Source organism: Micromys minutus (genome assembly GCF_963924665.1).
Source record: "Micromys minutus genome assembly, chromosome: X".
Taxonomy (NCBI): domain Eukaryota; kingdom Metazoa; phylum Chordata; class Mammalia; order Rodentia; family Muridae; genus Micromys; species Micromys minutus.
Window position 1 is genome coordinate 24229457 of NC_137970.1, and position 15846 is coordinate 24245302.

The window sequence follows — 15846 nt, forward strand, 5'->3', positions numbered from 1 at the left end:
TGAAGCTGGAGGTTGTCGGGGGCGTGGAGGAGTTACGGGTGAGAGAAGAGCGTGGAGGCCTCGTGGGTCGTCCTGGAGGCGGGTCCCAGCCAGATGTGCTCAGGCGCCACGCCCTCACTGGTGCACCGGAGTGCTTCACCCAGCAGAATATCTCGCCAGGGCGCCCCCAGCCACTCGCAGCTCCAAAGGCTCCCCAGCTCTTCAGCCCCGCTGTCCTCTCTGTGCCCGCTGCCAAAGAGCCTGCCAGCTGCGCGCAAAACCAAGGTCCTGACCAGCAAAGCAGAGACAAGGCGGTGGCCCCTCTGTGTACCAGGTCCTGAGGGGCTCAGGACAAGAAAGGAGCCCTCCCCCCAGCCAGTATGCAGCCGCCCTGGGGCCTGGCGCTCACTCTGCTGCTCCCCTGGGTGGCAGGTGGAGTAGGGACCAGGTGAGTGTTTGCATTGACCCTGGCTCCCCCGCCCGAACTCTCCTTTTGAAGCCCTTTGTTGTTGACCCGCATTTGTGGGGAGTACCTGGGTGCTGGGGTTGAGGCATCTGTGCACCTTGGGACGTATTTCACCAAGATACCGGACCCGAGTGCACACCAACTTTCTTCCCTGCGTCCCTTGGGCAAGGCTTGGCCTCGGGTGGTCTGTGGATCCCGTTTCCCATTTGGCGGAGCTTGTCCTGCGGATGGGGGGAGGGGGGAGCTGGGTGCATAGACAGTGGGTGTGTTTGGGATTTGGTGCTCTGCAGCCACCTCCGGGACAGGCAGATGTGTGAGTACCTAGCAGAGCATGAGTTTGGTGTCCCCCGAAGGATGCCCATTGATTATCAGTCGTTAGTTTTTCTAGGGAAGGAATGGAAAAAAAAAAAAAAAAAAAAAAACAGGAGGATGCAGAGGGCACATTTTCTCATTTCTTGTTGAGCACTGGAGCAGCTTCTCGCTGGGCTTCTGTTCTGCCTTTGGATTCGGGGTGATGAACTGGAAAGTTCGCGTTGGTAAAAAGATAGCTGAACCCATCCTTGTTTTTTTTTTTTGCCACTTCCTTTTATCCATGAGCTTTGCTGAGCCCTGGAACGTTTCCCTGTGAGAGCTACAAAGCCGCATAGTAAAAGGACGTAGGCATAAGGTGACTTGTAGACCAAGCACTTTTAGACCACCAGAAGTCCCCAGTCCCTGTGTATTCAAGGTATTATCATCGTTGCCATCCCTGTTTTGAAGGGCTGAAAAATTAGGCCAAGTAACTTGCCAAAGTGACAAAGCCAGTTAAGTGGCAGAGCAGTAACAACCCTAGTCAATGTGGAGCATCCTCCACAGTGCAGTAGGACAACCTTTTCAGAAAGACTCCCTAGAACACACACGCACACACACACACACACACACACACACACACACACACACACACACACACTTCTCCACCATGATGCTTTGCTTCTTCCTGGCATATCTGCACAGGATCTCTGTGCTGCACACCAAGGACCTTTGGGATGAGTCAATAATTGTTTGGCTTGGAAGGCTCTTCTGTATTCTACGGGAAGTATATAAGAACATTTCCAGATGCTATAAGATGCCAGTAACAACGTGGACACTACCACCTACCTACGTTGGGACAGCTTATAAAAAAAAAAAAAAATCTCTAGATATTTCCCAAAGTCACCTGAGGAACAGGCTCCTTCCCATCTGAATGAGGTTTTCAAGTGCTGATTCTAAGGAGAGGAGGAAGGGGCAGAGGAGAAATCCTTGGTTTGGCTCCAGCTCCTTGGAGGTGACTTTGTTTAACTTACAGGAAAAAGTCTTTCATCAGGATCCGCCATGGTATTAAGGGATTTTGAAGTTCAAACAGAACAACCCTCAAACCAGGTTCTTAGAATGTATGGTTGCAAGTTTCAATTTCCTTCCCATGATAAAAATGTAAGCAGATGCAATTTGCTCCAATCACATTTACCTTGAACATTGGAGAGTCGTGTTTTATTAGAAAGTGCACTTAAGGAAGACCAAGTACTATGTGGAGATGAGATTAATAGTTCTTTAGGCAAACTGACCTCCAGAAGATCCACTTTCAATGTGCCACCAAATTAATTTAAAAACTGAAGAGACCCCCTTCCAGCCCTCCCACCTAATTAACCTGAAGAATCTGTGTGACGATTCTGCAGCACTGAACTTTTCAAGATGTTAAGTGTGATGGCTTTACAGTTCAACTTTGTTGTCTGGTGTGTTGATGATCTGCTCCATATGCTTGGAAATGTCAAGTGGTCGGCACTCTGGGAACTTCCACAGGTCCATGCTTAATTAGCTCCAGACTCCAACTTCAGGGGGCTCATTGACAGAAAAAGCAAGGCACACATTGGGAAAAAAGTGTACCTACAGGTTAAGGCTAGTCATTTCCTAATGTTTCATTGCAATGTGTGTGTGTGTGTGTGTGTGTGTGTGTGTGTGTGTGTGTGTGTGTCCTATAGCTGGTACACACAGATTTTTCTAATAAACAGCAAAGAAAAAGAAAAGGCTAGGTTGTGGTGGCACACACCTTGAATCCCAGCACTTGGGAGGCAGAGTCAGGTGGATCTCTGTGGGTTTGAGCCCAGCCTGATCTGCAAAGCAATTTCCAGGGCATCCAGAACTGTTACACAGAGAAAACTTGTGTCAAAAAGAAAAAAAAAAAAAAAAAAAAAAAAAACAAGAGGAGGAGGGGGGAAGGAGGAAAAGGGAAGGGGGGAGGAGAGCACGAATGCACCAAGAGGAGGGTGAGAATGAAGGTAGATCAGTCATCAGTTGGGAGAATGCCTGCTAAGCATGCATGAAGTTCTGGGTTCGATCCCCAGCATGAAATAAACCAGGTGTGGTAGTGCCTGACTATTCTCCTAGTGCTGGGGGAGGGGGTTGATGCAGGAGGATCACACATTAGTAGTCATTCTTAGCTATATAAAGAGTTTTTGAGAACCTGCCTCAAAAAATTATAAGGTAAGAAAGTACCAATTATTTTTCATTGAAACACTGTTATTATGATTGTATGACCTGAAAAACAATATGCCTCTCAAATGATGCTTTAGCCTATAGGTGACAATGACCGCTTGTCTACTAAATAATTCATTGGCTGTATATTAACCTTCTTACATATCAGAATTTGGCTTGCCTTGCACTTTTTTATACCCTTTGAGTGATGGACCATTTAGATGCCCTGGAGTAATAGTGCCCATAACAGCAAATAAGATGATGACTGTGTACCTGAAATGTAGCTAGTCCAAGGTGAGAAGGGGTGTAAATATAAACTATTTATTGGAATCTGGGGGTTTAGTATGAAGGAAAAATAATAGAAACTAACTCACTAATAACTAGATAAAATCTGCTCATGAAATTAGTTTCACTTATTTATTTCTTATTTTTAAAACTACCAGGAAATCAGACATGCCCCATTTGGCTATCACATTTCCAGTAGGCAATAACGGTCAAAAAGATCTTTGTCCTTTGGGCATGTGAAAGAAAAATAGTAACTTTGCTATTCTTGGAAGTAAATTTGAAGCAAATTTTTACTTGGAATATATTTCTGTTACACATCTTTTCTCTATTTAGTTCAAGTAAAAAATAATGTATGAGAGATGAAGGGACATCTGGGTTCACACCAAGGGGGCTGCTTCCTGCTAACCACAGGCTACATGAAGAGTTGAAAGTACCTCCACAAATTTCAGTATTTCAAACAACCTAGATGTGCTGTCTTACAGTTCTGGAAGTCAGAAGTCCACAAGGAGTCTTATGGGGCTAAAATTGAGGTATTGGTAGTGCTTTTGGAGCCTTTGGGGGGTCCAAAAGAGAATCTTCCCCTTGGTCTTTGAACTTGTAGAGGTTACCAGCTAAGTCTTGGCTTGAGGAAATAACTCCCATCTCTTTCCCCTTCTCACCTCGCCTTCTTTCTTCTTTGTCTTCCTCGCATTATGAAAAACTCTTGCAATTATAGGAAGCCCACATGGATTATCCAGGAGAATCTCAAAATTCTTTGACTTGACTTACAAAGTCCCCTGTATCATGATCTAGGGACTTGTGTAGGACAAATGTTTCTTCTTCCTACTATGATCACCATTTCTCTCAAAAGCAATCTCAGTGCAGAGAGATTGGGAGGTGCCCCTTGGATATTCTGGAAGGAAAAGAATAATAGAAAGATATACAACAGGAAGGGGAAGAACAATGACAAAAGATAAGTGACCATCATGACTTAATCCTGTATGGGAACAAATTGAACATGAGCCTCAAAGCTGTACTTCTGAAGGCAGGTGAGCAATAGTTATACTCAACCAAACAAATGAGAGACTTGGAGTAGAAGATCCCTGTACTTTCAGTCTCCCATGTCCACAAGAAAAACTGGTTCCTGCCAACATTAAAAACATTCATTTATGTCAAGAAATGAAAATAGTGACCTCAGTGAGTAAAGGCACGTGCTGTACAAGCCTGTGGACCTGAGTTCAATCCTCAGAGCCCATATAAATGTGGAAGGCAAGAAAGAATTCCAGAGCTGTCCTCTGATCTCCACACCTATACCACAGTACACATGCCCCACTCCCAAATCATCCACAGACACAAACATGCAATAATTATACATTTAAAATTCAGAAAAAGAGCACCAGAAAAAGTGATACACCAGTTTGTCCCCGGGCTGGTGAGACAGGAGAGTCCTCAGGATCATGTTCCCCTGATAACAAGTTCTAATACCTAAACCCTTCTAGAGACAGCAGAAGCAGAGAAAACGAGTGTTCTAAGGTGATGTGGGTTTTATGGTAAACTGAATTTTAAAAGGATCTGTAATTGACTTGTTCAGAATCTCACAGTAAACCCGTGGTAGCTTCCTAAATACATGGTGCCTCCCATGAACACTTAAATCTTTCTGTCTACTATGTACAGGATTTTTTTCCCAAAAAGATCAGCAGTACTTTCTAGTTCTGTCAGATAACTTATCAAATCCCAGTGTACTGGTTTCAATAACTAAAATATTTTAAAGCGTGGGATATGACTTGGGGTGTGGTGGTAAAGTGCTTACTGCACAAGCATCAGGACCAAAGTTCCCTCTCCAGCATCCATATAGAAGCTGGATACAGTGATGCATGTCTGTTCTTCCAGCTCTGGGAAAACTGAGATGGAAGGATCTGTGCGGCTTGTTAACCAGTCAGCCCTTCTGAATCAGTGAGTTTCAGGTTTAGTGACAGACTGTCTTTTTAAAAATTGTTATACAGTGGCCTGTGATTGAAGAAGACATCCACCATGACTTCTGGCCTCCACACATGTAAAACATGTATTCACATATATGCCACATAGAGAGAGAGAGAGTAACTATTTTAAATGTCCAGATTTTAATTATGAAGACAAATTCTAGAAGGAGTTAAAATTGATCCAGTCCAATTCAACAACATTAACTGAACACTGGCATGCTCAAACATTCTCCGGAATGCCAGAGATACATATCTATTGCTCCCACTAAAGCGCTTAGTAGAACCAGAAAAAAAAAAGTTTTCCTTTGTCAGCTGAAGAAACCAAAGAAATCTAAAAAGTAAAAAATAAGTAAATAAAAATTTAAAACATTTTTTAAAGACCATGGAAAGGAAAAGAGATGAAAAGACAAAATTTCTACATGTGCATAAATAATAGATAAACTTATTTATGTTGTGTATATACAATATACAAGACTATTTAGAAATGAATGTGTATACATACATACTTGTAAGAACAACTGATGAAAAGAGAGGCCATAAATTTGAAAGAGAGCAAGTAGAAGGAAGAAGGAGAAATGATATAATTATATCATAAACTCAAAAAAGGGAATTAAAAAATAAATTTCAGGGGTTGTGAATATAGCTTAGTTGGTAGAGTGCTTGCCTAGAATACACAAAAGCCTGGGTTGGAGGCCCGGCACCATATGAACTGGGTGTGGTGCCTCAAGCCTGTAATCCTAGCACTCAGAAGATGAAGGCAGGATGATCAGAAGTTCAAGGTTATCCTCAGCTGCTGAGCAAGTTCAAGGCCAGCCTGGGATACATGAGACCCTGTGTTTGAGAGGAGGAAGAAGGAGGGAGGGAGGAAGGGGGAGGAGGAGGAAGAAGAGGAGAGGATTAGACTACATAGTGTAGGTGAGAGAAAAGAATTGAAAGGGCCAAAGAAACCTGAAGACAGGGCATGGCATTTGAAGTGTCCTTATGGTTCAGAGTCTATCAGCTATAAAATGTAGGAGAAAGCGTGTCAGTGTCATTGATAGTTGCTTTTCAGAAGAATAAGGGGAAAAACAGATATGTATCTGTAAAAAAAGGTAATGTAGAAGACAGCCCCAGGTATAGAAGGCAGACTGGTCATCAAGAACCCATAGTACCTGCCAAGAACCAAAGAAGGGAGACTGGAGCCAGGCTTCATAGAGGCTGGGATGCCAAGTTACAGAGCCTAGACTTCATTCCAAGAGTGACAGAGAATAAAGCAGGCCATCACAGGTTCTGTCATCTTTAAATCCAACCAGGTCCTGACTAATTCATGTACAAGACCATGACAAAGCTGCTCAGAATTATCATTATGGTAATGAACCACAGTTGAATCTGAAACATTTTTCTTTTCCTAATGTATGCAGCTACGGCGTACTCATATCCTTGGCACCTTGGATTTGATGAGTGCGTGATTAGAATTCAATACACCAGAAGCAGCAAGCTTCTTTGCGAATATTACCAGCTTGCCCTTCAGTATGCGTTTTTGCTTGGTTGATGGCCATATTTCCTTGCTATCAGTTCTTGAACTTCAGATTGCTTCAAAACTTATTAAAGCGATGTTTCTTGTCTCACACAATTTCTGTAGATTGGGGCTGTTGTGTTTTTAAGGACTTTATTTTATAGAGAGCAATTTTCAGTTCACCACAGAAAAGCAGGCTTGTCACAAGGTTGTAGTCTAGCTTTGGCCAATGTCATTGTCATCTGCAAACTTGTCACTGGCCAGAGAAATAGCTTCTAAGAAGTAAACTACCATGGTTGTTGGCAGGAAGCCTCATATCTTTTCCATGTGAACATTCTTCCATTAAGGTGGCTTAACTAGCCTCACAGTGTGTCAACTAACACGGAGAGAAAGAAGGGGGAGAGAGAAGGAGGTGAGGGGGTGAAGGGAGGGAGAGAGAAGGAGGAGGGGGGGAGATATATAGTTTCTGATACAGTGGAAGAACTAGAAAGAAGCCACGGTGCCTTTGGAGCCCTCATCTAGAAATTTACCATCACTCCCACTATACACGGCTCATTAGAAGTCAACCATGGCAGCCGGGAAAGGCAAGCTTTGTCTTTTTTGACACTGAGGAGTATTAAAGTGTGTAGACACTCTTGATCACCTCCTCCCTGCACGTTCTGATTTGTCTCCCCCATACTGCTTGATTATCAGCCTTCCTTGCCAGCCTCCCTCCTATGAGAAGCAAAGTTCTGGATTTCCAGATCTACACTCTCCCTAGGTGACTGTTACATTTCTGCTGTTTTCAGTCGGTGTACACCTAACTTCAAAGTATCTTCAAGGCCAACAAGATAGCCCAAAGGTAATTGGTGCCAAGACTGACCACCCAAGTCCTCTCCCCATGGTGGGCTCTTGCTCTTAACCCTCTATGTATCTGGAGAATGGGATGGTTTGAGTCAACCTGGACATTTACTCTATGGGTTAAGGATGGGTGGGAACTCAGGACTAGGGAGATTGCTGAGTGGGTAGAGTGTTTGCCTTGCTGAAGGCATGAAGACCTGTGATTAATCTCCAGAAGCCATATTGTAAAAGCTAGACCTACTGGTGCATCCTTGTAACCCCAGCACAGGGAAGGCAAAGAGACAGGTGGACTCCTTGGCCTCACCAGCCAGCCAGCTAGTAATTGGCAACCTCAGGCCAATGGGATACCCTGTCTCCAACAAAGAAAGTAGACAGATCCTGAGGAATGACACCTAAGATTGCACTGTAGCCTCAACATGCACACAAACACACATGTTCACATGTGCATGTATACACACAAACATAAAGATAGTGTGAACTCAGATTAATTTAACCAATTGAATACAATAAATGACCTTGCTATACTGGATGAATGATTTTTCTGAAAACCTTACTAACAAAAATACTCTTGTGCGGACTAGATAGATGACCCAGCAGTTAAGAACAAGTACCACTGTTACAGAGAACCCCAGTTTGGATCCTAGCACTGACATTGTATAGGTCACAACTGCTAGTAACTCCAGCTCCAGGGGGTCCAACCCCCTCTTCTGGTCTCGGCAGGTACTACATTTATGTGTACATGTACACACAAACACATGCACATTATTAAAAATAAAATATATCTGGACAAAACAATTGTTTGCCATCTTTATGCCTATTCAAAAAAACTTTTATTGATAGGGTGATATTTAAATGTATTTAAACAAGAGAAGAAGAAAGTGAGCTTTTCAGTTTGTCTTGGAAGGATTTTGTGAAGTTTTCTGATCATCAGCAAGCATACAAAAGATTCTGGAACCTTCTATTTTTATAGAAAATGAAGAATCCTGTGCAGAAATACTATACTACTTACACAATCCTTGGAATGTTTTTAAATTGACTTCAGCTGTGGAAACAGCCATTTTCTAATTAATTTGATCAGTGTAGACAGCAAGCTATATAATGCATTAAAGGAATTCTGGGCAATTCAACATTTAGCTCAAAACTCTCTCTGCTTGGGACCTATTATCCACCAAGACTTGACATTCCACTATCTCAAGACTGGATTCTCTGGGTCCCCTGAGTCTTGAATCTGCTAAACACCATTTAGAAGAGAGAAAGAAATGGAGATGTACAGAAAGTGAGAAGGAGGGGGGATGGCAGGACAGGGGATAGGGGTCAGCATGCCCATCTAAGTGTCCCAAAATAGAAACATCTGAAATCACAGATAGTTGAGCATGTTAAATGGAAAGCAGCAGCAATTTTCTGGGTAAAATGCTTTCTGCACAAGTATTTCTGTACAACTCATGGGGGCCTGAGTTCAGATACCTGGCACCCACATCCAAAACAGCTGGGTATAGTGACATATACCTTTAACCCCAGTGCTGGGAACAAGGTGAGAAAGACAGGTAGATGCCTGGGGCTCACTGGCCAGGAAGTTTGGCCAAAATGGGGAACACTAGGTTCAGTGAAAGACCCTGTCTCAAAAAAAAAAAAAAAAAAAAAAAAAACAAGTGAGGAAGACATCTCAATGTCAAACTCTGGCTTTCAAAACTCGCACGCTCATGTGTGCACACACACACACACAGAGACAGACAGACAGATACATATACAGAGAGAGAGAGAGAGAGAGAGAGAGAGAGAGAGAGAGAGAGAGAGAGAGAGAGATTGGGTGTCAAATAGAGGAGTTATTGAATCAGTGATGGACATGTTAAAATGGTCACGGATTTAAAGCAAAGAGCAAGGAAAAGAGGATGCTGGGAAAACAGTTCAAGTCCCCCAGTAATATTAACTCGGAATACCACTCGACATCAGGAAGAAGTAAGTTAAATCTTTATCCTCCGAGCACTCTGCATTTCATTGTTCTATGCACTACGCTGCCATCAAGCATGTCATGTTCGCCTATCCTGGATTCCTTCCTCTCCCCCAGACCATATTGTTATCACTTAAATATAAAGAGTTGAATAGTTAATTTTCTTTTTTTCTGTAGTTTTAAATAGCTTCACATGAACATTTTCAAAACTGGCAACACAAAATGGGACTGTTGGTGTAATAAATCAATTTCCTCTGGCATCTATAAATCAGCAAGTTAATTATTAGCAATTCTATCTACTAATGCTTTTCCTTCTTTAAGTGATTTTCTTCCCATTTTCATGGCCAGATGTAGAATCTCATGATTAAACAAGTAAAATCCGGGTTGCAGCTGGTCCTTTGAAGCATATTCTCCAAATTCAGTGAATGCATGGACCTCACACTTACTAATTACAAGGCATGTTGCTTGTTTATTGACTCGTGTCCCTCTGATGGTTTTTCCTAGAGTTCGCTCTCAACACCAGCTCTCCTTTAGGGCATGTGCAGAGGACATATTGCTATTCATGGAGCAGCCACAGGCCAAACTGCTGTGCTTTGATTTGTGTTACCGTCTAAATATCAGGGTCTATTATGTAGTTCTCAATCATGAGTTAATTCTTAAACAACTATCATTTGCAATTTTTGCATTTGTATGTATGTGGTATGCATGCATGTGTATAGACATGGTTGCAAGTATGGGGTACATGACTGGGTGTGGGGGGGTACATCTATTGAGGCAGGGTTTGTTGCTGAACTTGCCAAGCTAGAACTTGCCAAGTCTAACGAGTATGGCTAGTGAGCTTGCCCTGGAAATGCTCTCTTTGTCTTAAGTGCTAGGATTCCAGGCAGCCATCATACCTGTGTGTCTTTCTACTAAGGCTCTAGGGATTCCAACTTCTGATTCTCAAATATTTACTAAGCTATATTCCCATCCCCTTGTCTGTATTTTTAAATAAATGAAGGTAAAGATAGATTCTTTTTAAGATTTCTTTTGTATGGGTGTTTGTGTGCATACCTGGTACCTGCAGTTATCAGAAAAGAGCATAGGATCTGCTGGAACTGCAATTACAGTTGGTATGCTAGGCCATGTGGTGACTGAGGGCTGAACCTGGGTCCTCTGCAAAAGCAGCAAGTAATCTTAACCACTGAGCTATCTCTCCAGCTCTAAATTCCTTTTTGTTTCTGTTTTTCTTGTTGTTTTTGTTGTTTGTTTTTGTTTTGTTTTGTCTTCCTGCCTAATTCTGGTTGTCCTGGAACTCATTCCATAGCCCAAGCTATCTTCAAACTCCTGCTTATCCTGCTTTAGCTTCCAGAGGTTTCCACTGTGCCTGGATCTATGGTTGCAATCTTCCAACAGAGCTGAACTACTAAACTGTGTTTGTGATAGGGAAGGTATCTTTTGTAGTGCGAAAGAAATCTTGATCTATTCACATGATTTTAATGGCCCAAGTGTTACCCATTAGCACTTTGAAGCCTCTCATGAGTGACCCTTAATCATCAAAATGATGATATAGGACAAATTAATAAACCTCAGATTTCTTGGGTTTCCCACTGTACCTGAAGTCAGGCATATGAAAGCAATAAAATTTGAGAAGGCATGTTTTTTGTTTTTGGCTTTTTTTTTAAACTCTGAAGAGCTTTAGAAACATGCAAACAGCATGTGAATTTCATCTTCTGGTAACCTTTTTCTACTCATTAACCCCAGGCAGGATTATTTACAATCCAAGCTAACTGACTTTGACATATAGATTGAAGATAGGCTTGGCCACCTATGCCAGAGAGTCTGTACTGGTTTCTAATTAGGTGTTTAAAATATAAGATCTTTAAACAAATTTCTCTCTGTTTTTGTTTTACTTTACATCTAACCATTGAAGAAATGGCTGGAGCTGATTGAAATGCAATGAGAGACCGAAAGGGAACAGATCCGGAGGGGGAGGGGAGGGAAGGAGGGGGAGGGAAGTGAAAGGAAGGGGGGAGGAGGGGAGAGGAGGAGGGAAAAGAGGAGCTGAGAGGAGTAGAGGGAGGGGAAACTATAATCAGGATTATATGTGAAAAGATTCTATTTTCAATAAAAGGAAAAGATGGAGGTGAGAGGAATTACCAAAAATGTTAGGCCAATGTATTTAGCATAACATATTTAACCAAGGATCTATCAACATGCAATACCTAGAGATGTTCAAAAAGTTGTTTGCACATGTGGGAAACTGTTCATAGCTGCAGTAATTGTTGGTCCAGGATTTGCCTTCTTTGAGGCCTGCAGTGTGAAGGCCAAGGGTAGGTAGTCAGTTGCCTGAAGTTCTGCTGCCCTGGATGGTTTGGACTCACCTAGCTGTGAGAATAAATTCAGTGTGGGTAAATGTCTGTTTTTCCACAGATGGCACAGTTGTCTGTGTAAAATGTCAGGTAACTTGTCAGGGACATGAACAGTTTAGGATTTGTGAGTTGGAGAAATATGGGGCAAGCAAGACTGGCTGGTAGAGAAATGTGAAAAGAGGCTTGCTTGCCTGGAAAGTTTGAATTGCTACACAGAAAAGGTGTTGGTGGCTACAGTTATTTACTCTTTTGTTATTCTTTAGCTGTGTTCTCAGGCTTCTCTTTAGCTCTGATCCTTGGTTGACTTACAACAAATACAATTCTTCTGCAGTCTGCCCATCCAGTTGTTGGCTCCTGTCTCCTAAGTTCCATAGTTTCATTGGAAACAGGGTGATATAGGAGGTAGAACTTACTAGAGGAAGTGTACCACTGTGGTGGGGCGGGAGATGGGCTTTCAGAGGCTACAGACTCCCTTTGCCTCTAGCCAACTCTCCTTTTCATCCTTATGGTTGGGGATGTGATTACTCATATTCCTGATCCATTGCCGTTATGGATTCACACATTATAACTATAAGCCCAAATAAACTTTCTTTCCTTACAAAGAAAACAAAATCAAAGCTCTTTTTCAGGACTTGGGATGTAGTTCAGTGGTAGAGCAATAGCTTAGTATGCACTAAGTAGACATCTGTTCAATACCAAGCACTGAAAATAGCCCTTTCTCAAAGCATTTTAATGGTAGCTGCCAGGATGTTCTAGACTATAGTACATCTGTTTGCCATAGACTATGAACTAAAAAGCAAAGGCTGGCTTTTTTTCTCATCTCTGTGCTCCACCCAAGGACCCAAGTAGGATCTTGGAACACAAAAAAAGCTCAAGAAAGGTTTCACTTTAAAGTAATGGTACTTAAAGACAGTTTTGCCTTGTCTGGAATATTTGGCAAATGATGCTTTTGTTTTTAAGATAGTGTCTTACTATATAACCCTAGCCAGCTTGGAACTTGCTATGTATATCTTCTGGCCTAAAACAATAATCCTCCTGTCTCTCACTCCAGAGTGCTGGAATTATAATTGGGCACTACCACATTCAGCCAACCTGAGAAGTTTTTTTTTATTATCACAAATTAGGGGATACATGCTATTGACAACCATGGATGATACTAAACATCTTAGAGTGCCCAAGATAACCTCCATTAAAAAAAGAAAACAAAGAATCGTACAGCCTAAAATATCAGTCATAGGAGTTGAGAAGCCTGTTCTAAGTAGTTGAATTAATAGTTTATGAAAGGGTAGTGGAGAGATGGCTTAGCAGTTAGAAGCATTGGCTGTTCTTCCAGAGGACTCAAGTTCAGTTCCCAGCACCCACATGGCAGCTCACAATTGTCTACAACTCCAGTTCCAGGGGATCCAACACCCTCACATAGATATACATGCAGGCAAAACACCAATGCACATAAAATAAAAAATAATAATAATAACTTTTTTTAACCGAAAAAGTTCTCTTCCAGACTTTTTTTTTCCTCTCTCTCATTCTATGCTCTTGGTGAATAAGATGTCCTAAACACTACTCTTTTATCTGAGAAATTAAGTTTGTAGGAAAGGCCATGAGAGGAAAGTTGTTTAACTGTCTGGCTTGGACTAAGATATTAGCATATATTCAATCCTGTACCTGACAAAAATGTTTATCCCTTATCTATCAAAGAACTCAGGAAATCATTTAAAGCTATATTCCATATGCATGAGGAATCCAATGTGGCCCTCCATAAAATTTGTCTTTTCTTTTAGTCTGGTAGCAGTTCTGTTCAACCCAAAAATATCAAGCAGGTAAACAGGCAAGGAGCTTTCCACTTGCAAATGTTATTTAGGGTTCTTCCTGGGAGGCAGGGGCTCTCTCTTCAGATCAGCAAGCTACAACCTACAGACCAAGATGGCTTCATTTTGATACAACATATGAGCCAAAGCCACCTTTAACATTTCCAATGGCTGATGAGGGAATAAAAGAGTAATATCTTCAAGGATGCAGATGTGGTTCTATTGAAATAGTGCTCAGTTGACACCCAGGAAGCCCAGAGTTTGATCCTCGACAATGTATTAAATCAGTAGTAGGAAAAAAAAGAAGCAGGAAGTTGAGAAGTTCAAGGTCATTCTTGGTGACTTGGCGAGTTCAAGGGCAGCCTGGAATACATGAAACACTGCAGACTGAGCTAGCTTCCCAGCCCCAGAAATAAAGTACAATTGGGGGAATCACACCCATCTGTTTTCCATTCCCTACGGCTGCTTTTGCACAGACACAAACCTATGGCCTGCCTGCAAAGCCTCAAATATTTCCCCCTTAGTCACTTTGAGAAAATGTTTGCTGATTGTTGCTTAGTAATCAAGAGTTTAGCAAATTGTGTTTGCAGGAAGCTGTTTTGAAACCCAGCAAGTTTAAATCTCTAGCACCTGGCTCTGCATGGGGACCTCTGCTTGGGGATGTACCTCCACTTGCATTGGAGTTTCCTCCTCTGTATCCCAAGATGGCTTGGCAGAATAGTCTCCCACTCCTAACTGTCCACAGTGCATGGTGATTCTAGGCTTTCCAGTGATTCCAAGATGGCCAGAAAGTAAAAGTGCAGAGCTCTTGTTGGAGCCAAAACCACTTAGCCAGTGACTCATGAACACAGAACCCAAACTGGAAAGCCACTGTACCTATTCAGGTCTCAAATATACATGTGTGTATGTGTGTGTGTATACATATACGTTTATGTATATGATGTGTATATACTGTCATTTTCACTCTCTAACTTTAGGTAAAAAGGAAATGGACAAAACTAAAGCAAAGTTGGCAAAGGATGGAAGGCAGAGGCTGCTGACCCCCAAATTCAGGGGTTTGGTTTTTTGTTTGTTTGTTTGTTTTTGTTTGTTTGTTTGTTGTGGTTGTTCTATGGAATCCAGTACTTACCTCAGGTCTGTGGAAATCACTCAGATACTTGACATCTTTTCTGTTGGTCCCATGGCAAAGAAGAGTCTCCATAGCCTTCTGTCTCCTCAATACTAACCCACAGTCCTTTATCCACAGCCCACGGGATTACAGGTTGCTAGCACTGGCTCACCAGCCTGGGGTCTGTCACTACGGAACTAAGATGGCCTGCTGCTATGGCTGGAAAAGAAACAGCAAGGGAGTATGTGAAGGTAATTTTTTGTAAAAGTTTAGACCACCCTGCAGTTGGATCAGGACAGCTCATTATTAATCTATGATACCATTGTCAATGGAGTCTCTGTTTTCTTAGTCTGTAAGCTGCGCGAAATAATGAAAAAAATACCTTTGCAGTCTATGTATGTATTTCTTGCCATGAGAAAAGGCTCTTAGGGAATTTAAAAATGGGAGTGGCACATCTATAAGGTATAAAGGTCCTTATTCTACTTTGTACACAGAGACTACTTGGCTATTAGCCTATGACTAATAATTAAATGTGTATTTTGATAGAAACCAGTGAGAAAACTATAATTAAAAGGAGTTAATTGGCCTGATTTTGTCCATCTCAGTTTCTACAGATTAAATCAAAGCAAACCTAGACTAAACTCCAGTTATACTTGTTCAAATAGTAACAGAAATAACAGCGAACAAGAAACTCTCCAAAAATAAGTCCCATCTAGTGTGACAGTGTCAGCCACTCTGGACACGGCACCTTTGTCTAAAACTTTGTGGAGTATTGCTAGTTAACCATGTCTTCACTCCAGAGATTCTATGTTAGGAGCTTACTGAGAGACCTCTAATAATTTCTAGAGGATTTTGGGGAGCCAAGGTGTATAGTATTAATCTCTACGTGGTTTTCCAAAGTGACCCATATCCGTGATAGAGAGCCATGAAACCCACATTTCTCCAAGACTGCTGGTGATGTTGTTCTGAATAGAGCTCATCACCTAGAGGTAGAAATCTGCTCTCACTGTCCCTATCAAATGCCTAATCCTGATCCTGAGTTCCTTGTCAGTTAAGCAACATAATGACATGCCCAAATGTCCCAGAAATGCATTAAAATGCAACTATCTTAGAACTATATT

General features: G+C 41.9%; 1 protein-coding gene across 1 annotated transcript in view; it reads left to right on the top strand.

Annotated features, from left to right (window-relative positions):
• Positions 1-354: 354 nt before the first annotated feature.
• Positions 355-15846, top strand: part of EGFL6 (EGF like domain multiple 6) — a gene marked incomplete at its 3' end in the record, with an annotated part of 54024 nt that continues 38532 nt past the window's right edge. Inside the window, exons 1-2 of the mRNA XM_080910380.1 lie at positions 355-427; positions 14864-14976. Coding sequence (XP_080766506.1) covers positions 360-427; positions 14864-14976 — 181 coding nt within the window. The 5' untranslated portion in view covers positions 355-359. The remainder of the gene's footprint in view (positions 428-14863; positions 14977-15846) is intronic.